The sequence below is a fragment of the Lissotriton helveticus genome, chromosome 10, assembly GCF_964261635.1.
Source record: "Lissotriton helveticus chromosome 10, aLisHel1.1, whole genome shotgun sequence".
Classification (NCBI taxonomy): domain Eukaryota; kingdom Metazoa; phylum Chordata; class Amphibia; order Caudata; family Salamandridae; genus Lissotriton; species Lissotriton helveticus.
The window spans coordinates 2,275,246-2,303,039 of NC_136071.1; the positions used below are offsets into that span (position 1 = coordinate 2,275,246).

Sequence of the window (27,794 nt, forward strand, 5' to 3'; positions counted from 1 at the left end):
ACAGTGTGCTTAGATAAACACTTGCTCACTGTCTAGGCAATCGACTGAACACCATTGTTTTGAGGGCCAATAAGCTAGATCTGTTTTCTATAAAGAAGCTCGGACAATGCAGGACTCCAACTTTGATTGTGGGCTGGCACGCCCGATGTGCTACAAAGTTGGGTACCGTCTATTATTGGTAGGCCACGGAGGGGATTAGCAATCATTTTTCGTGGGACTTGGGCCTAAGGAAGATACATTTACAGACCTTTCCTGAAGAAGAAATTTCCCTGATTTGAGTACTTTGTTATAGGCCATAAAGTCTCTCTGGAACACTTTGTAGAAAGTTTCCTGGAATTTCGGGCATCTCTACATCTTTCCCAGGCTAAACTATTGGTGTTGGGTGACTATCGTTTTTGAACAGATCCAGCCAAAAATCCACAGACACTTTGTTCACTAGTTGGAGACAATAGGTCTTCCTGGTTTGAAGTGTTGGCAGCCAATCAGATCTTGTGTATTAATGACGCTTGTTGCTGGTCACACTTTGAACCTGATCTTTGGCCCAGAGGGCCTCGTTGTGAAAGGATAGATCATACCACAATCTTGGACAGACCAATCTTTGATGCTTTTTGGTATTAAAAGGGGGTACCCGAAAAGACAGAAAGGCGCAGGGAAGCAACCTCGGGAAGAATAATGAAGGAGTTCGGTTGGCAGCTGAAACAATGTTGTCCCTAGATAACAATGTAAATGCCAGTTGATATGTTGGTGGAATCATATAATAGTTGGACAGCTACTTGTGTTCAAAATCGGTCAACTGCACCTTGATAGGGTGAGGAGCTAGGAATAGTCAGGAGAGAATGTAAAAAGCTACTAGTACATCAAAGAAGGTTTGACATTACGCGCTTTCTAACAAACGTGGCTAGTGGCACTCCTTCAATAACTCATACGCAAAAGCTCTGTGATCTAGTACTTTTTTAGGACAAAATTGCAGACGTTATGCATGAAAAGTGGACAGAGGAATAGCCCTCCCTGAACAGGGATCAGCAGGTCGGGACTGGACAAGGAGATGAGGTTCAGCTAATGTGGGCAGCGAAAATGGAGATGTGGAAACTTGGGTTTGTGAATTTGAACACATTTCCGATACTCGATTCAAGTATTTAGTTAATTCCATCAAATCACTTTCACCTTATGATTTGATGCAGTCTAAAGTTTGACTCTCATTAGCAGATAATTTATTCGAAGTATACGTGCTGTATATAATGCATCTCTGTTTCAGGGAGTAGTTCCACAGGACTGGAAAAAAGCATTATCGACCTATGTCACTCCTCCCATTACCAGTAAAAATACTACAAAAATATGTAAATTCTATCCAAGTCCATTACCTGGAGAGCAATGAATGAGCGGCCACCAGCACGGCTAAGCTTAAACCGGGAGACTACTGCGAGTTCAAGTTCCGACGAACGTAGAGAGCGAGCAGGCACATAAGAAGAAAGGAGGTTCAGATGGATCTGCGCCGAGGAGCCCTTGAGGATCCTATAGGACAAACAGAGCACCTTAAATTGAATCCTCTGCTTAATCGGCAGCCAATGGAGAGAGCGCAGAGTGTTGGCAGCAGAGCAGAACCTCGGTAAGCCCACCACTGCTCTAGCGGCGGCGTTCTGCACACGCTGCAGGCGAGTGACTTCGGCCTGATTCATCCCTACCAAGAGGGAGCTGGCGTAGTCAAGCCGAGAGATCACTGTCGCCTGCACCACAAGCTGCCTAGTCGAGGCGTCAAAATTTTTTAGCACAGGTCTCAGGCCACGCAGAATTCCAAAACAGCAAGCAGCAGTTCTCTTTGTGTGGCAGACAAAGCTGAGGGTCGGATCTAACCACACCCGAGATTTTTTATCTCCGAAACCGGAGTCGGGGTGGGACCAAGCTCAGAGGGCCACCACATATCGCCCCATAGCTCCGCTTGCTTGCCGACAATCATGATTTCTGTTTTTTTGCGTTCAGCTGGAGACAGTTGGAGTTCATCCAGCTGGCGACCGCCCGGAGTCCACTCTGGAATCTTGGGGCATCTAAACAAGAATCCCCGCTGAGAGTGACCGCCAGCTGCGTGTCGTCAGCGTATGACACCATGGTCATGCCCCACTGCTTGACGACATCAGCCAGCGGCCTCACGTATAGATTGAACAACGTGGGACTCAGCGAAGATCCCTGAGGGACCCCAAGATCCAGAGGGTAAGATTTTGACTGGTGGGGCGGAGCGGCCACGCAAAAAGATCGTTCGGCAAGAAAAGAGCGGAACCACTGAAGAGCGGAGCCAACGACGCCAGCTTCCTCCAAGCGCTGCAGAAGAATCCTGTGCGAGACGGTGTCAAAGGCGGCGCTAAGATCTAATAAAACGAGCGCCGCCGTTTGACCCGAATCTAGCACAGTGCGCAGGTGTTCCACCATAAAGAGGAGAGCCGTCTCCGTGCTGTGCCCAGCACGGAATCCGTTCTGCGTGGCATCCAGAATGTTGGCCCGCATAAGATGGTCTGTGAGAGCAATATTGACATGCGCCTCCGCAACTTTTGCCGGCCACGGAAGAAGCGATATTGGACGATAGTTCTCGGGTTTGTGAGCGTCAAGAGACGGCTTCTTCAAGATGGGCATAACCACTGCTTGCTTCCACTTGGCAGGAACCACACCAGATGCAAGCGAGATGTTAATCAAGGAACAGATCGGCAAAAGATCGAAAAATGCCGGATCTCTAAGCAAGGCCGGTCTCAAAGGATCTGCCGGAGACCCAGACTTAACTTGCTGAGCAAGTTTCTTGAAGCTTTCAGGTGGGAGGCTGGGAAGAGAATGTAAAACATCCTGCACTGGGGGTCTGGAAGGCCCTCCGCCATGTGGCAATGCCAAGGGAAAGGCTTGATAGATGGCTTGAACTTTTCCTAGAAAAAAGGCCGCCAGAGTTTCACAGTGTGATGTAGAGGATGTTTCATTCACAGAGGCCTTTTTTGCCATCAGATCTTTAAGAGCCTTAAAGATGGTTTTGGATGGATTCATGCTGTTGCGGAACTCAAGAGCATAGAATGCCGCACGGGCTCTACAAACAGCACGATGGTAAGTTTTAATGGTGGCCAGATACAGGGCTTTTTTGCTGGTGTCATAGGTTTTTCGCCATTCTCCCTCAGCACGTCTACACGTGCTTTTCAGCGCACGCAAAGATCCATCATACCAGGGGCTGGAGTCCCTAGATCCGCATTTGCTCAGGGTCACCGGGATGAGGGAATCAAGAGCCCGGGTGACCCATTCGCAAAAGCGGTCATAACCTGTTTCCACAGTATCTACCGGGCCCAGCGGGTCCTCGGACAAAAGGCGATGAAAAACCTCCAGTTTTAATTTATTCCATTTTAATTTATTGCATCTTGCTCCGGCATATCACTAGGGCCCACTAACCCCTGCGCTATACTGCCACCATACCAACATGGAGCTCAGCGGCAAACACACATATAAAATAAACTACCCTCCCGTGCTCACCAAAAAAGCTACTAAACGCTTTAAACACGACTTCCTTAGGTCTCACCCAGAAATACCCTTTGCCGACACCTACTTCTCATCGGTCAATGGACCCTTGAACACCGACATCATTTTCCACACCACACGCAGAGCGCAATGGAAAAAAGTGTTCCTCACCCTATTCACCGTCTCCACCTCCCGGAAATCCGCACATGGCGTAACACTTTCCATCACATCGTCCCAACTCCTCCCAGGCAGAACCACCGTCACTATATACAGCAACGGGATTGTCTTAATTCAAGCGACAGACAGAAACCTGGAACTACTTGACAACATGTTCCCCTCTCTCAAAGAGCACCTTTCCAATCCTCGGACTTGCACGCATATCACCCCCTGTCCTACCTCTCCTAACGTCACAGCTCCCACCCTCAACTCTCCTAACCCAGTGCAGCAGCAAGAAGACACGCACCTCACCTTCACACCTTGCTCCACAATCAATCACCTGCCCGTCCCAGCTACCCCTCCCCGCCCCTCATACACAGACTTAGACCTGGTCCCTCCACACACCACTCTCTTTCCCAGCCCCCCTACTAACCTCCCTACCTCCGCTCATCCTCCTGTCTCCCCCCCCACACTCTGCACTCCCGTACCTTCCCCCGCACATTTTTTATCAGAGCACCCCTCCTCCCCCAATGGCACCCCACACATCATGACTCTCTCTCCGACTTCCGCCCCCCCCACACTTAGCACTCCCGCCACGCCTAGCCTGTATCCCTCCCTCAACCTCCCACCCCCCTCGCTCACTCCTCAATATTCCACCTCCTCCCCCACAACAGCCAGCCTTCACATCGCCCCCTTATTCCCTTCCCCCCCTAGCGCGGATGCGCCTCCCAACAACACCTATCCTCTCGCTAACGCCCCCAACACCCACACCAGCCCCGCCTCTCCACCCGGACTGCCCCCTGTCAACGTATTCGCCGATTCAGCACCAGTACCCTCCCCCAACACCGCGCCCATCATCACCTTGGACATTATTATGTCCACCCTCCTCCAACTGAAAGAGGAATTTCACTCCATTAAAGAGTTGCTCATCGCACACCCCATCAGACACCCCCCCCCCCATCACCACCCTTCCCACACCTAACACCACGTCCCCCTCACCGCCTTCTCGCCCTACCACACAACTCTCCACACACCGGACTTCTATCCCCCCTCGCAACACCAACAATCGCAATAACAATTGCAATCTCTTTACTACCAAGCGCAATATTCCTCCTTCCTCTACACCTAACAACACTTCCTCCACACCTCCTTCTCGCCTCATCACACATCCTTCCCCAACTTGGACTTCTACCCCTTTTTGCAATACCACCAATCGCCCCAGACGCACCACCAACACGATCTCTGACCTTGACGTACACACCCTTCTCCACTCTTACGACCCGGCTCCCCAAAAGCCACTAGCTACCAACAACATGTCCATCCCAACGATTATATCTAACGACCTCAGGCACCTAAAGGATAACAACAGAGGCGCTGTCCCCAACAACCTCACTAATGTACCCCTCGTTTTGGAATCTTCCTCCACCCTATGCACCCCTAGCCTTAAATGCATACTTCTCAACTGCAGATCGGCCCAAAGACATTCCACGGAGGTCGCCGAACTCATCATGTCCCTGGAATTGGACCTAGCCATCCTGACTGAAACATGGCTGTCTGACACCTCCACACCTATACTGGATATCCTAGTCCCCCCCAATTACTGTATCATTAGACTGGACAGGGACAAAAAGATAGGCGGTGGAATTGCCTGCATTCACAGAAGCAACCTCTCAGTCTCCAAAGGGACCGTCTCCTCTCTTACTTCCTGTGAATACCTCTGCCTTGATATCATCAGCGAAAGCAAACCGGTATGTTCACTACACATTATATACCACCCTCCTGGGGACAATCTCTCCTTCTTCCAACAACTCATGGACACAATTACAGCCAACTCAGGACGTCAGCACACCCAAATTTTCCTTGGTGACTTCAATCTCCACTGGAATGACAACAGTGACACAGTGGTAAACAGCCTCAAAAGCTTTCTCAACGCACTTGATCTCAACCAAATATGCAACAGCCCGACCCATAAGAGAGGTTCTACCCTTGACCTCATCTCCAAAGAGGGCGCTATTCAACTGGAGTCAATCCAACCTTGTGACTGGTCAGATCACCATATTGTCTCCTTCATCATCAAGGAAAAAACCAGACTTAATTCAGTTCAACCCCCTAAGCACAAAGTGTGGAAAAGAGACTTGAAGAAACTCAACCCAAACTCCCTACCACCTAATAGCTGCAATCGGCTACTTCCCCCTCCTGGCGTTACAGACGTTCAACTTCTGACTGACCACTATCTCAATACTATGTCCACAATAATCGATGAGGTGGCGCCCATGCAACTGAAAAGAGTCTCGTCCAAGAAGACTTCCAACCCATGGTATGACGGAAGCCTCAATGAGGATAGACGGGCGATGCGAATGGCAGAGCGCACCTGGAGGTCAGCCCCTTCTGCAGTACACCTAAAAAATCTAAAGAAACAGAGAAACGCCTATTTCAGGAAAATAAAACGCTCAAAAAGAGACTTCTTCAGCCTCCAGCTCGCCCAAGCTAAAAACCGTCCAAGAAAACTGTTTGAGTTAGTCAGAACTCAATCCAAAAAGCATCCCCAGACAATCAGCTCCATGGACGTTACTCCTTCCTGCGAAGACTTCTCTGCCTTCTTTACCCAAAAAACTGAGAGAATAAGAAGCGATCTCCTCAATGACGCTATCCTGTACTCCAACCCCCGACACTCAGCAATACCTCAACCAAAGAACAATGCTACTTGGTCTTCCTTTGACACTTACTCCGTAGAAGAAATTGGCAGACTGCTCAGCGCCTTGAAACCTTCCAATCACCTCTCTGACCCCCTTCCTGCTAGTGCTGTAAAAGACTTCTCCCCTTGGCTTCTCCCACTCTGGTCTAAGATTATCAATAGCTCTCTTCAACAAGGATCCATCCCCAACGCCCTCAAAGTAGGCCAAGTCACACCGCTACTAAAAAAAACAACAGCAGACCCCACTGATCTAAACAACTACCGCCCTATTACAAACATTCCCACTCTCGCTAAATTGCTGGAAAAATGCGTTCAACTACAACTGACTAAACACATAGATAAGTTTGATCTCCTAAACGCTCATCAGTCAGGCTTCCGAGCAGGGCACAGTACCGAAACTGCCATGACTCACATAGTGGACGATGCCCTCCAAATCCTAGACCAAAACGATACCTGTCTCCTCATCCTTCTGGATCTCTCCTCAGCATTCGATACAGTTAAACATGAGAACTTACTCGAACTGTTAAACACAAGAATGGGCATATCAGGGACTGTGCTAAAGTGGTTCACCTCATTTCTACACAACCGGACACAAAGAATCAAAAGCAACAACCTGCTGTCATCTCCGGTTCCAGTATCGCTAGGCGTCCCTCAAGGATCCTCCCTCTCCCCAACACTGTTCAACCTAGTTATGGAACCTCTCACCACGTTGCTACAGGCTTCTAATGTGCACTTTCACATGTATGCCGACGACACCCAACTTTATCTTAAAATACAATCTCCCAAGGACATCATGCTGCTGAACACCACGATCAGTAACACCCAATCCTGGCTTGCAGAGAATCACCTCAAACTCAATGCTCTGAAGACCGAGTTTCTCCTGATCTCACCTCCCGCTAAAATATCAACGGCTCAAACATGGCTTAAGCAATTAACGGCTCTAAATGTACAGCCCATCGTAGTAGACTCTGCAAAATCTTTAGGCATAACACTTGACACCAATCTCAACATGCAGCAGCACATCAGCAAGGCAACCAAAGGAGCGAACTTCCAAATCAATACCCTGAGAAAACTTAAACCATTCCTTCCTGCCAAAGACTTCCAAACTGCAGTACAATCTATAGTCATCCCGCACATAGAATACGGTTGCACCGCCCTCTGCGGGCTCCCCCTAACTACGACGGCACCCCTAAGAGCGTCCCTTAACGCCGCAGCGAGACTCGTCACAGGCTCAAAAAAACACTCACATATCTCCCCGGACTTTAAATCACTGAACTGGCTACCTTTTGAAGCCAGAATCCAACTGAAAATCGCATGCATGACACACAAGGCTGTGCATCTGAATTCACCCGCCTACCTCACTCAAAAGTTGACAATTTCGGGTGGCTCCCGAACTACTAGGAGCACAAGCAATCTGTTGCTGAAACCCCGAAGATTTCGGAAGGAAAAAACGTATAAACGCTCCTTTTCAGGAATGGCGCCCAGGATCTGGAACTCACTCCCTCCTGAAACAAGGCTCATCACCTCCAACACTATCTTTAAGAAGGAAGTTAAAGCGATCCTCATGGCAAAATACACATGACCTATTTCTACGCATCACTCATGAATCTGCGCTGTAAGTCCTGCCCGTCCATGGCCTATTGTACCCTGTATTATCGAATTACGTATTGTATACGCTCACTCCTTGTATTTTGTTATAATGTTTGATGCACCTGGTTGATTATGTTTACTGTTATATTGTTGACGCACCTGGTTGACTTTGCACACTTTACCCTCTCCACCTCAACGATCCTTACTTCCCTTCTACTCGCACCTGTGGGTCTTTACATCCTGCACACACCCACCTCAACTAGGCCCACCTTTAAACTCTAGATACTCTAAAGACGCTTAAGCAAGTATATGCTCCTTGCTATTGCACTTTATGCTATTGACACAACTGTTTGTCTATACTCAGTGTACCTACATTACCACACCTATGACCTACCTCATGTCCTTTGACCTACCTTTGTAACTAGCACCTTGTACCTAACTACCTCATATATTACTTTGTATATTCGCTTCTTTACTTTGTATTTTTACTTTGTATATTCTACTTTGTATTTTTTACTTGTAAAGCGCTCTGATATCTGCAAAGATCTTGTTCGCGCTGTATAAAACTCTCAAAATAAATAAATAAAATAAATAAATTCCAATGTCGTCTGGGTACAACTCGGACAATGGGTTTGTGAGAGTGCTCGTGCATTGGACACTGGATCGTCACTAAAAAATTATCCGTCCAGGCCAAGGGAGATGGAATTAAAACCCTTGCCTCTGCAAGGTTCGTGAAGAAAGGATCCAAAGTGTGACCACCTACATGTGAGGGGGACATAATCAATTGAAAGGCCTCCAAATCAGTCAAAATGCTGCTCACAGCAGGTGCGGTCGGATTATCGAAGTGAAGATTCAAATCCCCAAGAATAGAAAAATGGGCACATCCTACAGCCAGTGTGCTAATGGCATCAGGAAGAGCCTCCCTGAATGCCACATCGCTGCCTGGAGGGCGATAAATCAGCACGCCCGAAAAAGAGAAGTGGGGGTGATGGAAATCTTAAACGAGGCACTTTCACAACCTGCGATTTTTAAACCTCTCCAATCGCAGGGGTAGCACGATCTTACAGCAAGCGCTATTCCCCCACCTCGAGTGGCGCGATTAAGCGTGTAAACCGAGTAATCGGAAGGGAAGGCCAAATTAAGAATCGCTGTGTCATCCTCCTGAAGCCAGGTCCCAGTTAAACAAAAGATATCGGGTGGATTGGCCTCAATAAGGTCATGAATATCTTGATAATGTTTCACCAGTGACCTAACATTCAGGTTCCAGACACTAAGCTCACGCGGGGGACATCTACTTCCAGAAAGAGAGTCCTCACCCATACAACGTGGAAGAGTAGAGGTACCAACCGACCAACTACCACAGGCACACTGGAAAGGGCCACACAAGGGACTCACCCGAGCCGCATCGCATCTCGACATACGCTGTCCGATGGACACGAGCGTCCCTAGAGTAACTAAACATCGCACCCATCACAAAAAGCAATGGGCAGAGTCCAGCCCTGTCCAACTCGTCCAGACGCGGACGGGCGCAGACGGGCAGGACTTTGGCACCACACGAAGGCGCACCCGCTGCACGATCCCGCTGCGCTAGGCGGGGAGCATTAAGTAGATGTCCCAGTAGCTCCTGCGCACTAGAGCGCACGCAGGTGATGGCGCCTGGTCAGCCAGCCACTCCACTCCAAGATGGCGGCTGTAAAATAACCCCGACCCCTGGGAACCGGACCCGCTCAAAGCAGCGGTGAGCCACCAATTAGAATGCAAGTCATGGGGGCAGAGAATCGGAAGTTTAAAAACAAGGGATAATCACAAAAGGTAAAGCAAATAGATTAAGGGCAGTTTAAAAACGGCAGTTCTGCTGAAAAAGCGCGAAGCGCTAAGCAACCGGTCGATACCAGTCAGGCTTCCGTCCCATCATTGGACAGAAACTGAGCTGGGATCCCTCCTGGAGGATCTAAGGATGGCAGTCGTCAAGGGCAACTCTGTTGCCATGGTATTGCTAGACTTGTAGGCTGCCTTCGATACACTCCCATAGAATGCTAGGAGAGAGACTATTGGAAGTTGGATTGGAGTGCACAGCGCTAGAATGGTGCATTCTTATTTGAATTGCAGAACTCAGGATTAGCAATAGGTCCAACCTAATTTAACATATATGTATGGCCATTGGCAAAGCTGCTCGTCATAGAGGGACTGTCTTTATCCATTACGCTGACGGTACTCCGCTTATAATACCGGTTGACCCAAAAGTCTCATTCCTGTAAGACCTTTTCCACTAGTATATGAGAAGGGTACTAGCTAGTTAACATTGAATTTTCTCAAATTCTATGGAAATATAACTAAGATACTCTGTTGCTCAGCATATAGGATACCAAGGCTAGTGGTGGCTGATTTCTGGTTTCCTCAAACCAATTTCCCAGTCTGCATCCTCGGAGGTAGGGAACCTCAATCTTTTTTTTTTTTTTTTTGTAACGATTTTTCATTGACCTTACATGTTAACAGGTTTTCTTCAACCTGTTCTCCTAAAACATTAATAAAATTACCGTTTCTTCCTGCAGAGCATAGTCCTCATTGTTGAATGCTATTCTTCGCTGGTTCGACTCCGGTAACGCTGCTATCGGGTGCGCCGAACATGCTGATTAAACGCTTTGCTCGCATCCAAAATGCAGCAGCTCACTTAGCTGCGGATCTCCTAAGAATGTCCTTTGAGTCTGTGGCAGTTAAGAAGCTGCATTGGTTACCGGTCAGAAAGAGGATTCTTTTTAATCATTTAGTATTGTTCACAAGGCTGCACATGTAATGGGGCCTGTCTATCTAAGAAACAAACTCCGGAATTACTATCCAGGTCGCCAATTTTAAGATCAGCCAAAGCAGGTCTCTGGTTCAGAACAAAAGTAGCCTTTCTCGGGCTGGAGGCCGAGCATTCTCGATCCAGGCAGCACGCATGTGGAATAACTTAACAACTTCACTGCGAAAATCAACTAATCGTGGTCAGTTTAGGAAATCTGTTCAAACCTGGCTCTTAAGTAGATAATGGTGGGGCTGAGAAGGATCGTCCTCAGGACGTGCAGTGCCAGGTCTTGTTTTAGGCTATCATGCGCTTTAGAAATAAAATCAATAACAATGTGAGGGTGATCAGTAACCTCTTAAGTGATTTGAGACAGAGTAATTTTCTTGAGCTGCGTCGCGTGGAGCAGAGGGTGTTGCCTGTGACTGTGATCTCTGTAGGAAGCTGCACTTTTTGTCCCCATTTGAACTACTAGATGCTGTTTTTTACATGCAGACTGCCATTGCAGGACGCGTGAAAGGGTACAAGTCCTTCTGATAACACAACATTGCACACTCCCTGTATGCATTTCCCACCCACTGCATGTACTATCGCACCTACTCCAGGCCTTAAAAGCCCTAAGGCAGGGTGCATTATATTACATGTGCGGACATAACTGTCTAAGCAGATACGCCCCTGTGATGTCTGGTTCTATTACTAGATATTGCAAGTAATCAAGGAAGCCATCCTAAAGGAAGAACAGGCATTGCCTCTTGGGATCGCGGTGTAACATGCGTTGGGAAGAGCAGGCATTGCCTCGTTGGACCGCGGTGTAACATGTGTTGGGAAGAGCAGGCATTGCCTCTTGGGACCGCGGTGTAACATGCGCTGGGAAAAGCAGGCATTGCCTCTTGGGACCGCGGTGTAACATGCGTTGGGAAGAGCAGGCGTTGCCTCTTGGGACCGCGGTGTAACATGCGTTGGGAAGAGCAGGCATTGCCTCTTGGGACCGCGGTGTAACATGCGTTGGGAAGAGCAGGCATTGCCTCTTGGGACCGCGGTGTAACATGCGCTGGGAAGAGCAGGCATTGGCTCTTGGGACCGCGGTGTAACATGCATTGGGAAGAGCAGGCGTTGCCTCTTGGGACCGCGGTGTAACATGCGTTGGGAAGAACAGGCATTGCCTCTTGGGACCGCGGTGCAACATGCGTTGGGAAGAGCAGGCATTGGCTCTTGGGACCGCGGTGTAACATGCGTTGGGAAGAGCAGGCATTGCCTCGTTGGAGCTCGGTCTAACATGCATTGGGAAGAGCAGGCATTGGGTCTTGGGACCGCGGTGTGACATACGTTGGGAAGAGCAGGCGTTGCCTCTTGGGACCGCGGTGTAACATGCGTTGGGAAGAGCAGGCATTGCCTCTTGGGTCCGCGGTGTAACATGCGTTGGGAAGAGCAGGCATTGCCTCTTGGGACCGCGTTGTAACATGCGTTGGGAAGAGCAGGCATTGCCACTTGGGACCGCGGTGTAACATGCGTTGGGAAGAGCAGGCATTGCCTCTTGGGACCGCGGTGTAACATGCGTTGGGAAGAGCAGGCATTGCCTCTTGGGACCGCGGTGTAACATGCGTTGGGAAGAGCAGGCATTGCCTCTTGGGACCGCGGTGTAACATGCGTTGGGAAGAGCAGGCATATCCTCTTTGGACCGCGGTGTAACATACGTTGGGAAGAGCAGGCATTGCCTCTTTCGACCGCGGTGTAACATGTGCTGGGAAGAGCAGGCATTGCCTCTTGGGACCGCGGTGTAACATGCGTTGGGAAGAGCAGGCTTTGTCTCTTGAGACCGCGGTGTAACATGCATTGGGAAGAGCAGGCATTGCCCCTTGGGACCGCGGTGTAACATGCGTTGGGAAGACCAGGCATTGACTCTTGGGACCGCGGTGTGACATGCGTTGGGAAGAACAGGCATTGCCTCTTGGGACCGCGGTGTAACATGCGTTGGGAAGAGCAGGCATTGCCTCGTTGGGGCTCGGTGTAACATGCATTGGGAAGAGCAGGCATTGCCCCTTGGGACCGCGGTGTAACATGTGCTGGGAAGAGCAGGCATTGCCTCTTGGGACCGCGGTGTAACATGCGCTGGGAAGAGCAGGCATTGCCTCTTGGGACCGCGGTGTAACATGCGCTGGGAAGAGCAGGCATTGGACACCGCGGTCCCAAGAGCCAATGCCTGCTCTTCCCAACGCATGTTACACCGCGGTCCCAAGAGGCAATGCCTGCTCTTCCCAACACGTTACACCGCGGTCCCAAGAGGCAACGCCTGCTCTTCCCAACGCATGTTACACCGCGGTCCCAAGAGGCAATGCCTGCTCTTCCCAGCGCATGTTACACCGCGGTCCCAAGAGGCAATGCCTGCTCTTCCCAACGCATGTTACACCGCGGTCCCAAGGGGCAATGCCTGCTCTTCCCAGCGCATGTTACACCGCAGTCCCAAGAGGCAATGCCTGCTCTTCCCAACGCATGTTACACCGCGGTCCCAAGAACCAATGCCTGCTCTTCCCAACACATGTTACATCGCGGTCCCAAGGGGCAATGCCTGCTCTTCCCAACACGTTACACCGCAGTCCCAAGAGGCAATGCCTGCTCTTCCCAACCCATGTTACTCCGCGGTCCCAAGAGGCAATGCCTGCTCTTCCCAACGCATGTTACACCGCGGTCCCAAGAGGCAATGCCTGCTCTTCCCAACCCATGTAACACCGCGGTCGAAAGAGGCAATGCCTGCTCTTCCCAACGCATGTTACACCGTGGTCCCAAGAGGCAATGCCTGCTCTTCCCAACGCATGTTACACCGCGGTCCCAAGGGGCAATGCCTGCTCTTCCCAGCGCATGTTACACCGCAGTCCCAAGAGGCAATGCCTGCTCTTCCCAACGCATGTTACACCGCGGTCCCAAGAACCAATGCCTGCTCTTCCCAACGCATGTTACACTGCGGTCCCAAGGGGCAATGCCTGCTCTTCCCAACACATGTTATACCGCGGTCGAAAGAGGCAATGCCTGCTCTTCCCAACCCATGTTACACCGCAGTCCCAAGAGGCAATGCCTGCTCTTCCCAACGCATGTTACTTCGCGGTCCCAAGAGGCAATGCCTGCTCTTCCCAACGCATGTTACACCGCGGTCCCAAGAGGCCATGCCTGCTCTTCCCAACGCATGTTACACCGCGGTCCCAAGAGGCAATGCCTGCTCTTCCCAACGGATGTTACACCGCGGTCCCAAGAGGCAATGCCTGCTCTTCCCAACGCATGTTACACCGCGGTCCCAAGAGGCAGTGCCTGCTCTTCCCAACGCATGTTACACCGCGGTCCCAAGAGACAATGCCTGCTCTTCCCAATGCATGTTACACCGCGGTCCAACGAGGCAATGCCTGCTCTTCCCAACGCATGTTACACCGCGGTCCAACGAGGCAATGCCTGCTCTTCCCAACGCATGTTACACCGCGGTCCCAAGAGGCAATGCCTGCTCTTCCCAACGCATGTTACACCGCGGTCCCAAGAGGCAATGCCTGCTCTTCCCAGCGCATGTTACACCGCGGTCCCAAGAGGCAATGCCTGCTCTTCCCAATGCATGTTACACCGCGGTCCCAAGAGGCAATGCCTGCTCTTCCCAACGCATGTTACACCGCGGTCCCAAGAGGCAATGCCTGCTCTTCCCAACGCATGTTACACCGCGGTCCCAAGAGGCAATGCCTGCTCTTCCCAGCGCATGTTACACCGCGGTCCCAAGAGGCAATGCCTGCTCTTCCCAACGCATGTTACACCGCAGTCCCAAGAGGCAGTGCCTGCTCTTCCCAACGCATGTTACACCGCGGTCCCAAGAGGCAATGCCTGCTCTTCCAAACGCATGTTACACCGCGGTCCCAAGAGGCAATGCCTGCTCTTCCCAACGCATGTTACACCGCGGTCCCAAGAGGCAATGCCTGCTCTTCCCAACGCATGTTACACCGCGGTCGAAAGAGGCAATGCCTACTCTTCCCAACGCATGTTACACCGCGGTCCCAAGAGCCAATGCCTGCTCTTCCCAGCGCATGTTACACCACGGTCCCAAGAGGCAATGCCTGCTCTTCCCAGCGCATGTTACACCGCGGTCCCAAGAGGCAATGCCTGCTCTTCCCAACCCATGTTACACCGCGATCCCAAGAGGCAATGCCTGCTCTTCCCAACGCATGTTACACCGCGGTCCAACGAGGCAATGCCTGCTCTATCCAACGCATGTTACACCGCGATCCCAAGAGGCAATGCCTGCTCTTCCCAACGCATGTTACACCGCGGTCCCAAGAGGCAATGCCTGCTCTTCCCAACGCATGTCACACCGCGGTCCCAAGAGGCAATGCCTGCTCTTCCCAACGCATGTCACACCGCGATCCCAAGAGGCAATGCCTGCTCTTCCCAACGCATGTCACACCGCGATCCCAAGAGGCAATGCCTGCTCTTCCCAACGCATGTTACACCGCGGTCCCAAGAGGCAATGCCTGCCCTTCCCAACGCATGTTACACCGCGGTCCCAAGAGGCAATGCCTGCTCTTCCCAACGCATGTTACACCGCAGTCCCAAGAGCCAATGCCTGCTCTTCCCAACGCATGTCACACCGCGGTCCCAAGAGGCAACGCCTGCTCTTCCCAACGCATGTTACACCGCGGTCCCAAAAGGCAATGCCTGCTCTTCCCAACGCATGTTACACCGCGGTCCCAAGAGGGAATGCCTGCTCTTCCCAACGCATGTTACACCGCGGTCCCAAGAGGCAACGCCTGCTCCTCCCAACGCATGTTACACCGCGGTCCCGAGAGGCAATGCCTGCTCTTCCCAACGCATGTCACACCGCGATCCCAAGAGGCAATGCCTGCTCTTCCCAACGCATGTTACACCGCGGTCCACCGAGGCAATGCCTGCTCTTCCCAATGCATGGTACACCGAGCTCCAACGAGGCAATGCCTGCTCTTCCCAACGCATGTTACACCGCGGTCCCAAGAGCCAATGCCTGCTCTTCCCAACGCATGTTACACCGCGGTCCCAAGAGGCAATGCCTGTTCTTCCCAACGCATGTTACACCGCGGTCCCAAGAGGCAATGCCTGCTCTTCCCAACGCATGTTACACCGCGGTCCCAAGAGCAGGCATTGCCTCTTGGGACCGCGGTGTAACATGCGTTGGGAAGAGCAGGCATTGGCTCTTGAGACCGCGGTGTAACATGCGTTGGGAAGAGCAGGCATTGGCTCTTGGGACCGCGGTGTAACATGCGTTGGGAAGAGCAGGCATTGCCTCGTTGGAGCTCGGTGTAACATGCATTGGGAAGAGCAGGCATTGCCTCGTTGGACCGCGGTGTAACATGCGTTGGGAAGAGCAGGCGTTGCCTCTTGGGACCGCGGTGTAACATGCGTTGGGAAGAGCAGGCATTGCCTCTTGGGACCGCGGTGTATCATGCGTTGGGAAGAGCAGGCATTGCCTCTTTCGACCGCGGTGTAACATGGGTTTGGAAGAGCAGGCATTGCCTCTTGGGACCGCGGTGTAACATGCGTTGGGAAGAGCAGGCATTGCCTCTTGGGACCGCGGTGTAACATGCGTTGGGAAGAGCAGGCATTGGCTCTTGGGACCGCGGTGTAACATGCGTTGGGAAGAGCAGGCATTGCCTCTTGGGACCGCGGTGTAACATGCATTGGGAAGAGCAGGCATTGCCTCTTGGGACCGCGGTGTAACATGCGTTGGGAAGAGCAGGCATTGCCTCTTGGGACCGCGGTTTATCATGCGTTGGGAAGAGCAGGCATTGCCTCTTGGGACCGCGGTGTAACATGCGTTGGGAAGAGCAGGCATTGCCTCTTGGGACCGCGGTGTAACATGCGTTGGGAAGAGCAGGCATTGCCTCTTGGGACCGCAGTGTAACATGCGTTGGGAAGAGCAGGCATTGCCTCTTGGGACCGCGGTGTAACATGTGTTGGGAGGAGCAGGCATTGCCTCTTGAGACCGCGGTGTGACATGCGTTGGGAAGAGCAGGCATTGCGTCTTGGGACCGCGGTGTAACATGCGTTGGGAAGAGCAGGCATTGCCTCTTTCGACCGCTGTGTAACATGCGCTGGGAAGAGCAGGCATTGCCTCGGACCGCGGTGTAACATGCGTTGGCAAGAGCAGGCATTGCCTCTTGGGACCGCGGTGTAACATGGGTTGGGAAGAGCAGGCATTGCCTCTTGGGATGTGGTGTAACAGGCGTTTGGAAGAGCAGGCATTGCCTCGTTGGACCGTGGTGTAACATGCGATGGGAAGAGCAGGCATTGCCTCTTGGGACCGCGGTGTAACATGCGTTGGGAAGAGCAGGCATTGCCTCGTTGGACCGCGGCGTAACATGCGTTGGGAAAAGCAGGCATTGCCTCTTGGGACCGCGGTGTAACATGTGTTGGGAAGAGCAGGCATTGCCTCTTGGGACCGCGTGTAACATGCGTTCGGAAGAGCAGCATTGCCTCTTTCGACCGCGGTGTAACATGCATTGGGAAGAGCAGGCATTGCCTCTTGGGACCGCGGTGTAACATGCACTGGGAAGAGCAGGCATTGCCTCTTGGGACCGCGGTGTAACATGCGTTCGGAAGAGCAGCATTGCCTCTTGGGACCGCGGTGTAACATGCATTGGGAAGAGCAGGCATTGCCTCTTGGGACCACGGTGTATCATGCGTTGGAAAGAGCAGGCATTGCCTCTTGGGACTGCGGTGTAACATGCGTTGGCAAGAGCAGGCATTGCCTCTTGGGACCGCGGTGTAACATGCGTTGGGAAGAGCAGGCATTGCTTCCTGGGACCGCGGTGTAACATGCGCTGGGAAGAGCAGGCATTGCCTCTTGGGACCGCGGTGTAACATGCGTTGGGAAGAGCAGGCATTGCCTCGGACCGCGGTGTAACATGCGTTGGGAAGAGCAGGCATTGCCTCTTGGGACCGCGGTGTAACATGCGTTGGGAAGAGCAGGCATTGCCTCTTGGGATCGCTGTGTAACATGCGTTGGGAAGAGCAGGCATTGCCTCGGACCGCGGTGTAACATGCGTTTGGAAGAGCAGGCATTGCCTCTTGGGACCGCGGTGTAACATGCGTTGGGACGAGCAGGCATTGCCTCTTGGGACCGCGGTGTAACATGCGTTGGGAAGAGCAGGCATTGCCTCTTGGGACCGCGGTGTAACATGCGTTGGGAAGAGCAGGCATTGCCTCTTGGGACCGCGGTGTAACATGCGTTGGGAAGAGCAGGCATTGCCTCGTTGGACCGCGGTGTAACATGCGTTGGGAAGAGCAGGCGTTGCCTCTTGGGACCGCGGTGTAACATGCGTTGGGAAGCGCAGGCATTGCTTCTTGGGACCGCGGTGTATCATGCGCCTTGAAGAGCAGGCATTGCCTCTTGGGACCGCTGTGTAACATGCGCTGGGAAGAGCAGGCATTGCCTCTTGGGACCGCGGTGTAACATGCGTTGGGAAGAGCAGGCATTGCCTCTTGGGACCGCGGTGTAACATGCGTTGGGAAGAGCAGGCATTGCTTCCTGGGACCGCGTTGTAACATGCGTTGGGAAGAGCAGGCATTGCCTCTTGGGACTGCGGTGTAACATGCGTTGGGAAGAGCAGGCATTGCCTCTTGGGACCGCGGTGTAACATGCGTTGGGAAGAGCAGGCATTGCCTCTTGGGACCGCGGTGTAACATGCGCTGGGAAGAGCAGGCATTGCCCCTTGGGACACAGTGTAACATGCGTTGGGAAGAGCAGGCGTTGCCTCGTTGGACCGCGGTGTAACATGCGCTGGGAAGAGCAGGCATTGCCTCTTGGGACTGCGGTGTAACATGCGTTGGGAAGAGCAGGCATTGCCTCTTGGGACTGCGGTGTAACATGCGTTGGGAAGAGCAGGCATTGCCCCTTGGGACCGCGGTGTAACATGCGTTGGGAAGAGCAGGCATTGGTTCTTGGGACCGCGGTGTAACATGCGTTGGGAAGAGCAGGCATTGCCTCTTGGGATCGCGGTGTAACATGCGTTGGGAAGAGCAGGCATTGCCTCGTTGGTCCGCGGTGTAACATGCGCTGGGAAGAGCAGGCATTGCCTCTTGGGACCGCGGTGTATCATGCGCTGGGAAGAGCAGGCATTGCCTCTTGGGACGCGGTGTAACATGCGTTGGGAAGAGCAGGCATTGCCTCTCGGGACCGCGGTGTAACATGCGTTGGGAAGAGCAGGCATTGCCTCTTTCGACCGCGGTGCAACATGCATTGGAAAGAGCAGGCATTGCCCCGCGGGACTGCGGTGTAACATGCGATTTGAAGAGCAGGCATTGCCTCTTGGGACCGCGGTGTAACATGCGTTGGGAAGAGCAGGCATTGCCTCTTGGGACCGCGGTGTAACATGCGTTGGGAAGAGCAGGCATTGCCTCTTGGGACCGCGGTGTATCATGCGCTTGGAAGAGCAGGCATTGCCTCTTGGGACTGCGGTGTAACATGCGTTAGGAAGAGCAGGCATTGCCTCTTGGGACTGCGGTATATCATGCGCTGGGAAGAGCAGGCATTGCCTCTTGGGACCGCGGTGTAACATGCGTTGGGAAGAGCAGGCATTGCCTCGTTGGACTGCGGTGTAACGTTGGGAAGAGCAGGCATTGCCTCTTTCGACCGCGGTGTAACATGCGTTGGGAAGAGCAGGCATTGCCTCTTAGGACCGCGGTGTAACATGCGTTGGGAAGAGCAGGCATTGCCTCTTGGGACCGCGGTGTAACATGCATTGGGAAGAGCAGGCGTTGCCTCTTGGGACCGCGGTGTAACATGCGCTGGGAAGAGCAGGCATTGCCTCTTGGGACCGCGGTGTAACATGCGTTGGGAAGAGCAGGCATTGCCCCTTGGGACCACGGTGTAACATGCGTTGGGAAGAGCAGGCATTGCCTCTTGGGACCGCGGTGTAACATGCATTGGGAAGAGCAGGCATTGCCTCTTGGGACCGCGGTGTAACATGCGTTGGGAAGAGAAGGCGTTGCCTCTTGGCACCGCGGTGTAACATGCGTTGGGAAGAGCAGGCATTGCCTCGGACTGCGGTCTGACATGCGTTGGGAAGAGCAGGCATTGCCTCTTGGGACCGCGGTGTAACATGTGTTGGGAAGAACAGGCATTGCCTCTTGGGACCGCGGTGTAACATGGGTTGGGAAGAGCAGGCATTGCCTCTTGGGACCGCGGTGTAACATTCGTTGGGAAGAGCAGGCATTGCCTCTTGGGACCGCGGTGTAACATGTGTTGGGAAGAGCAGGCGTTGCCTCTTGGGACCGCGGTGTGACATGCGTTGGGAAGAGCAGGCATTGCCTCTTGGGACCGCGGTGTAACATGCGTTGGGAAGAGCAGGCATTGCCTCTTGGGACCGCGGTGTAACATGCGTTGGGAAGAGCAGGCATTGCCTCGTTGGAGCTCAGTGTAACATGCATTGGGAAGAGCAGGCATTGCCTCGTTGGACCGCGGTGTAACATGCGCTGGGAAGAGCAGGCATTGCCTCTTGGGACCGCGGTGTAACATGCGTTGGGAAGAGCAGGCATTGCCTCTTGGGACTGCGGTGTAACATGCGTTAGGAAGAGCAGGCATTGCCTCTTGGGACTGCGGTGTAACATGCGTTAGGAAGAGCAGGCATTGCCTCTTGGGACTGCGGTGTAACATGCGCTGGGAAGAGCAGGCATTGCCTCTTGGGACCGCGGTGTGACATGGGTTGGGAAGAGCAGGCATTGGCTCTTGGGACCGCGGTGTATCATGGTTTGGGAAGAGCAGGCATTGACTCTTGGGACCGCGGTGTATCATGCGCTGGGAAGAGCAGGCATTGCCCCTTGGGACCTCGGTGTAACATGCGTCGGGAAGAGCAGGCATTGCCTCTTGAGACCGCGGTGTAACATGCGTTGGGAAGAGCAGGCGTTGCCTCTTGGGACCGCGGTGTAACATGCGTTGGGAAGAGCAGGCATTGCCTCTTGGGACCGCGGTGTAACATGCATTGGGAAGAGCAGGCATTGCCTCGTTGGACCGCGGTGTAACATGCGTTGGGAAGAGCAGGCATTGCCTCTTGGGACTGCGGTGTATCATGCGCTGGGAAGAGCAGGCATTGCCCCTTGGGACCGCGGTGTAACATGCGTTGGGAAGAGCAGGCATTGCCTCTTGGGACCGCGGTGTAACATGCGTTGGGAAGAACAGGCATTGCCTCTTGGGACCGCGGTGTAACATGCGCTGGGAAGAGCAGGCATTGACTCTTGGGACAGCGGTGTAACATGCGTTGGGAAGAGCAGGCGTTGCCTCTTGGGACCGCAGTGTAACATGCGCTGGGAAGAGCAGGCGTTGCCTCTTGGGACCGTGGTGTAACATGCGTTGGGAAGAGCAGGCATTGCCTCTTGGGATCGCGGTGTAACATGCGTTGGGAAGAGCAGGCAATGCCTCTTGGGACCGCGGTGTAACATGCGTTGGGAAGAGCAGGCATTGGCTCTTGGGACCGCGGTGTAACATGCGTTGGGAAGAGCAGGCATTGCCTCTTTGGACCGCGGTGTAACATACGTTGGGAAGAGCAGGCATTGCCTCTTGGGATCGCAGTGTAACATGCGTTGGGAAGAGCAGGCATTGCCCCTTGGGACCGCGGTGTAACATGCGTTGGGAAGAGCAGGCATTGCCTCTTGGGATCTCAGTGTAACATGCGTTGGGAAGAGCAAGCATTGGCTCTTGGGACTGCAATGTACCATGGGTTTGGAAGAGCAGGCATTGCCTCTCGGGACCGCGGTGTATCATGAGCTGGGAAGAGCAGGCATTACCTCTTGGGACCACGGTCTAACATGCAAGAGCAGGCATTGCCTCTCGGGACCACGGTGTATCATGAGCTGGGAAGAGCAGGCATTGCCTCTTGGGACCGCGGTGTAACATGCATTGGGAAGAGCAGGCATTGCCTCTTGGGACCGCAGTGTAACATGCGTTGGGAAGAGCAGGCATTGCACCTTGGGACCGCGGTCTAAAATGCGTTGGGAAGAGCAAGCATTGGCTCTTGGGACCGCGGTCAACATGCTTTGCCTGTTTAACTCCCTTTGATTTGTTGGCTAAATGTTATGTCGTCTTCTTTCTTTTGCAGACCGTCGCTCTGGATGGAACCCTCTTCCAGAAGTCTGGTGTGATCTCTGGGGGCGCCAGTGATTTGAAGGCCAAGGCCAGGCGCTGGGACGAGAAGGCGGTGGATAAACTGAAGGAAAAGAAGGAGCGGCTGACGGAGGAGCTTAAGGTGAGGTCTACAGCAAGGTCACTCGGCCTCTGCCGAGTTGGAGACATTTTCCCTGGTTAGTTTGGGACAGAGTGCACCCCTGCCTCAAGTTCATCATAGCAATATGTCGATTTTTAACCTTAACTGTGCCACGCCTTGGCACACACAACAGTCATGCATGTGCACCGGAGGCATTCTAACTGAGAAACATGTTTGGTCTGGATGGGCACCCCATATGCGCCCTCTTTGCCAAGCATGACTGCTTCTCGTCACCGGGCTGCAGAGGCCGGACCGTGGTGGCAGGAATGATGATTATCGAGGTGATTCAGACTTTCTCTTCCTGCCAGGTGGGCGCCATCTTTCCTCTCTCACCTTTTTACATTGGTCTTCCAGTCCCCTGTGACCAGTCCTTCGCCCTTCCATGTGGGAAGCGGATGTTACATGTATACACTGATCTGCATGTGTAAAGGAAGTGAGTGCAGCGTGTGTGATACATGTAGCCGTGCCCCCAGTGCCCCCACTGGAGTCCTTGTTGTGTGTGCCACATCCAAGTGGTACCTACTACGAAGAGAGTGAGCAGGCTCAGCTAGCAGATGTGAATTACCAGGCTCCTAATCGACTTTCCAGGAATCCAGTGTAGGGGTCATACTCTTGGGTGTCGGAGCTCTGGAAGTTCGTGTTCGTTTCTCCTGTCCTTTCCTGGCCTGTTGTTCACATAAAGGGCATCAAAGCCATAAAGGGCATCAAAGCTCTCTCTACTTTAGAGTTTGTGTATTGACCGCCAACTCCCATTGCAAGGTTTAGGACCAGAAACCTTTGCTCTTTGACCAACACTGACCGGAGAGGCTGCCTGGAGCCTGTGTTGAAGAAGAGAGCTGACCGACTGCCCCGGAGAGGCATTGGAGGTGCCCTTGCAAGACAGGGACTCAGCTGAGGAGCGAAGCTGTGAAAGAACTGATGCAAGATAAGCTGAAGGTGTCTGTTGCATCACCGCTGAAGGAAGTCCCTGATAGATTAGGTTCGAGGCATATGAGCTGTATTTTACACACTGTGCATAGATGGCCACCTAGTGTTGGGCCTGGATGTTTGCAGTTCGTTTTGTTGTAGAAAAGTCTTTGGAAGTCACGGGATAGGTGACTCCTCCTTTGGATGATACTGCACATGGGCATCGGCTCCATCCCCAGATTGTTTTTTTCCGCCACCGGGCTCGGATGTGTTTCCAGCGCTCCTTGTTGGAACCGGTTTCCTTTGGCGAGCAATCCTCACCAACTTACAAAACTTAGTTTTGAACGCTTTTCCAGTCGACGCTACTCTTCAACACCGAAGATTTCGATTCCGGTCATCGTCGACGGCCTTCGGGTCTAACTAGGCCTCGACTCCAGCTCATGGAAAGGACGCCATTTAAAAAGTGTCCTCAATGTGAGTCGAAGTTTCTCCACACTGACCTTCATGAAGTGTGTAACGTTTGCCTCTCCCCGGAGCACGAGGTCAAAGACTGTTCCGCCTGTGCCTCTTTCCGCTCCAAAAAGACTTTCCGGGACCGAAGAGCGAGGAGAACAATGGCTCGATCTTCAGCTCCAATTCCGGACGACATCTTTGAAGAAGGCGTCAACGTTCCAGAACAACACGACGCCGACAGCAACTCCGAGGGAGACGATTCCGAGGTCGAGGACATCACTCCAGGACAGTGGGTCGTAAGTAAGACCGCCGACCCTTCCTCGACACACCCAAAGAAGGCCCCGGTCACACCCTCGCCCTCGGGTGCACACCGATACACTGCTTCTACTGCCCCACCTTCAGGCCCGGCTAAGAAGCTAACTAAGCCTTCAGGAGACTCAGGCTCGAGTCGACCTCCTCAAGGTGCCGGAGCACACCTACCGGCACCGAAAAAGACAACATCACCGGCCACGCCAACATCCAAACCACCGGCGCCGAAACATACCACTACTCCCTCGGCACAGAAACCCAGGTCGGAACCAAGCAAACCCGCTTCGGATTCAAAAGACCACCGAAAAAACAATCAGATCCAAAAAATATACCGGAGCGGAAAAAATCTTCGGAACCGGAAAAATCTTTGGAGCCGAAAAAGACTCCTACTTCTCCGGTTAAAGACATTGCCAAAAAGCCAAAGGAAACCGCTTTGGTGCCGAAACCTTCCTCCGCACCAAAAGATCGGCCTCCTGCAGAGGACTTATTTTATCCAGACCCTGCTCAAAAGACTGTGGCTAGAGATCCAGTTACTGGACAGCTGATTTTGGCTGCAAAAAAGAGACCACTGGATAGACCAGCTCCAGCTCCTCATTCAAAAAAGGACATGGCTACATCTCATTTGAGACTTCCTTCCCCTTCTCCTCCACCTATCCCATCACCACCTCCTCCCCTACCACCACATTCCCCAGCATCCTCTTTCGTACCAGATGATAACGGGGATGATAGCTCTGATGATCTGGGGGGGAGGGGGGGGGGGGGTAACAAACCTGATCCAGCTACTCCTACAGGCTCACCTGACCCATGGGATGATAACACCCCAGACGTCCCAAATGTCCCCTCAAGGCCTTCTCCACAAGAAGACACCATGGGTTTTAATCAATTAATCCACAGGGCTGCACAGTATCATGGGGTGGACATGCACACAGACCCTGTTGATGAAGACTTCCTAATGGATACCTTTGAAAATGCACAAAGGTCCTCATCCACCTTACCCATGCTCAATGGAGTGATTAAGCATGCTCCTGAAGCCTTCAAGGACCCAGTCAGAACTTGGGTCATTACCCCTGGAATACAGAAGAAATATAAAGCTGCCCTTTCAGACCCGGCATACATTAAGGGTGCAGTACCACTAGGCTCACTTGTAGTTTCCAACGCACGCAAGAGAGCAAACTCACAAACATCGGGTGATGCCGCACAACCAGATAAAGAGTCTAAGCCACTTGACGCATCGGGGAAAAGAACTGCGTCTCAATCAGCAAACGTGGCGTATTGCCAATACACAAGCAGTATTGACAAGATGCGACAGGGCACATTATGACAAACTAGAATCACTAATGAGACGCCACCCTGACAAGCACAAGGATAGAGCAAATGAGCTTATCCAGGAAGGGAAAACATATTACAAACACCTCTGTTCGGTGTGCACTGGATGCAGCAGACACTGCCTCTAGGGCAGTTAACACCAGTGTCTTATTACGTAGACACGCCTGGCTACGCAGATCAGGGTTCAAACCTGAGGTACAAACTGCCATTCTTAATCAACCCTTTGATGAGCAACACCTATTCGGACCTAACGTAGATGTATCACTTGAAAAAATGAAAAAGGATACAGATACCGCCAAATCAATGGGAGCCCTGCAGTCGCAGGCTCCCAGGCGTTCATTTCGACGCTCATCCTATCGATGTGCCACTAGAGGATATTCCTCAGACACAGTTTCTACCTCATACAAAGCCCCTACACAGTCCGCCTACAGTAAGGGCTACCAAAGGGGTGGTTACAGGGGTAACAATAACAAAGGCAGAGGTAAAAATAACAACTCCCGCTCTGCCTCTACCCCTGCCCAATGACTCCCCTCCCCCGTCCCATTCCACTCCTATCGGGGGAAGACTTCAACAATACCTGCCAGCCTGGGAAAACATCACATCAGACAGGTGGGTGCTACAGATAATTCAGGCTACTGTCTAGAACTAACATCCATCCACCCAAACATACCACCCAAGCAGCGTCCATGTCACAAGAACACTTAACACTGCTCAGACAGGAAGTGGTATCTCTCCTGCAGAAAAATCCAATAGAAATAGTTCCAGAGCATCAGCAAAACAAAGGAGTATACTCCCTATATTTTGTAATACCAAAAAAGGACGGATCCCTAAGACCTATCCTAGACCTCAGACCTCTAAACATTTACATACAGTCGGACCATTTCCATATGTCCACACAAGTCCTTCCGCTCCTGTTACAAAACGACTTCCTTGTCACTTTAGATATCGAGGACGCCTACTTCCACATTCCCATCCACACAGCTCACAGAAAATATCTCAGATTTGTGCTAGACGGGCAGCACTACCAATTCAAAGTGCTCCCATTCGGAGTCACAACAGCACCAAGGGTGTTTACCAAATGCCTAGCGGTGGTAACAGCACACTTCAGACGGCATATTCACGTCTTCCCATACCTAGACGAATGGCTCATAAAAGCCAGCGCATACAACCAGTGTGTACAACACACTCCCGCTACAATTCAACTGCTCCACAACTTGGGATTCACAGTAAATCGCACCAAGTCACAGCTGCAAGCCTCACACATACAATACCTTGGCGCTACAATAAACACCCAATTAACACTAGCCTATCCCTCTCCAGCCAGGATAACAAGTGTACAAACTCTCCTAACAAGATTCAAACCGCAACACTCGCTTCCAGCTCGAGTGTTCATGCAGGTCATAGGAATGATGGCATCTTGCATATTTATAGTACCTCACGCAAGACTGCAAATGCGTCCAATTCAAGAGTGCCTAGCACGCCAATGGAACCAGGCTCATGGTCAATTAACAGACCTAGTGTTGGTAGACAGTCGGACTCATCGCTCTCTGCAATGGTGGAGCACCAAAAACCTTTCCAACGGGCGACAGTTTCTAGAGCCAGTTCCTCAAATCATGACAGCGAACGCGTCGCTCTCTGGCTGGGGAGCTCATGTACTGCCTCACACCATACAAGGCAGGTGGACACTGCAACAAAAGTTACTCCACATCAACCACTTGGAGTTGCTAGCTGTGTTTCTAGCCCTAAAAGAATTTCAAAATCAAGTGTCAGGCAAAGCTGTCTTAGTCCGCACAGACAACATGACAGCCATGTACTACATAAACAAACAAGGGGGGACACACTCTCTGCAGCTCTCTCAGTTAGCGAAGCAGATATGGAGATGGGCTATACCCCTAAAGATCTTCCTCTTAGCCCAACACGTCCCAGGAGTACAAAACACTATCGCAGATCTGCTAAGCTGTCAGACACAGCAAATCCACGAGTGGGAACTTCATCCGCAAGTTCTTCAACCGTTCTTTCAAATGTGGGGACAACCTCAGATAGACCTCTTTGCCACCCACGAAAATGCAAAATGCCCAAACTTCGCCGCCAGATACCCACACCCATTGTCCAAAGGCAATGCGATATGGATGAACTGGTCAGGACAAGTTGCGTACGCTTTTCCTCCTCTCCCACTACTTCCGTTAGTGGTACGCAAACTATAGCAACATTCCCTGTCGCTCATTCTAGTCGCTCCAACTTGGGCCAGACAACCGTGGTACACCACGCTGCTGCAACTATCTGTGGTACCACACCAAAAACTAGGCCTATCTCCACGCCTCTTAACACAGAACCATGGAGAGATCAAACACCCGGACCCAGCTCAGCTCAACCTAGCGATCTGGCTCCTGAAGTCATAGTTTGGTTACCTCCACCTTCCTCAAGAATGTATGAACGTTATCAAAGAATCTAGACGTCCCACTACTAGAGCATGTTATGCTGCTAAGTGGGAACGGTTCGTGATATACTGTCAAAACAACCACATAAATCCCTTAGATGTGTCTATTTAACACATCATAGGATACCTCTTACACCTCCAAAAGCGTAATTTAGCCTACACGTCTCAGACTACACCTTGCTGCCATTGCAGCATACTTACAGAATAGACAACATCTATCTCTTTTTGGAGTACCAGCTATAAAGGCTTTCATGGAAGGACTTAAAAGAATAATCCCTCCCAGAACACCACCTTCACCAGTGTGGAACTTAAACATTGTTCTCACACGTCTGATGGGACCTCCCTTTGAACCTTTACATAAATGTGAATTGCAATTCCTAACTTGGAAAGTAGCTTTCCTAGTAGCCA

At 52.1% G+C, this 27,794-nt stretch overlaps 1 protein-coding gene across 1 annotated transcript in view; it reads left to right on the forward strand.

The window, feature by feature from the left end:
• The window catches only part of SMC1A (structural maintenance of chromosomes 1A), a 202,992-nt gene that overhangs the window by 100,776 nt on the left and 74,422 nt on the right, over nucleotides 1–27,794 (forward strand). The window contains exon 12 of the mRNA XM_078664500.1: nucleotides 21,791–21,937. Within this exon, the coding sequence (XP_078520626.1) occupies nucleotides 21,791–21,937 (147 nt within the window). The remainder of the gene's footprint in view (nucleotides 1–21,790; nucleotides 21,938–27,794) is intronic.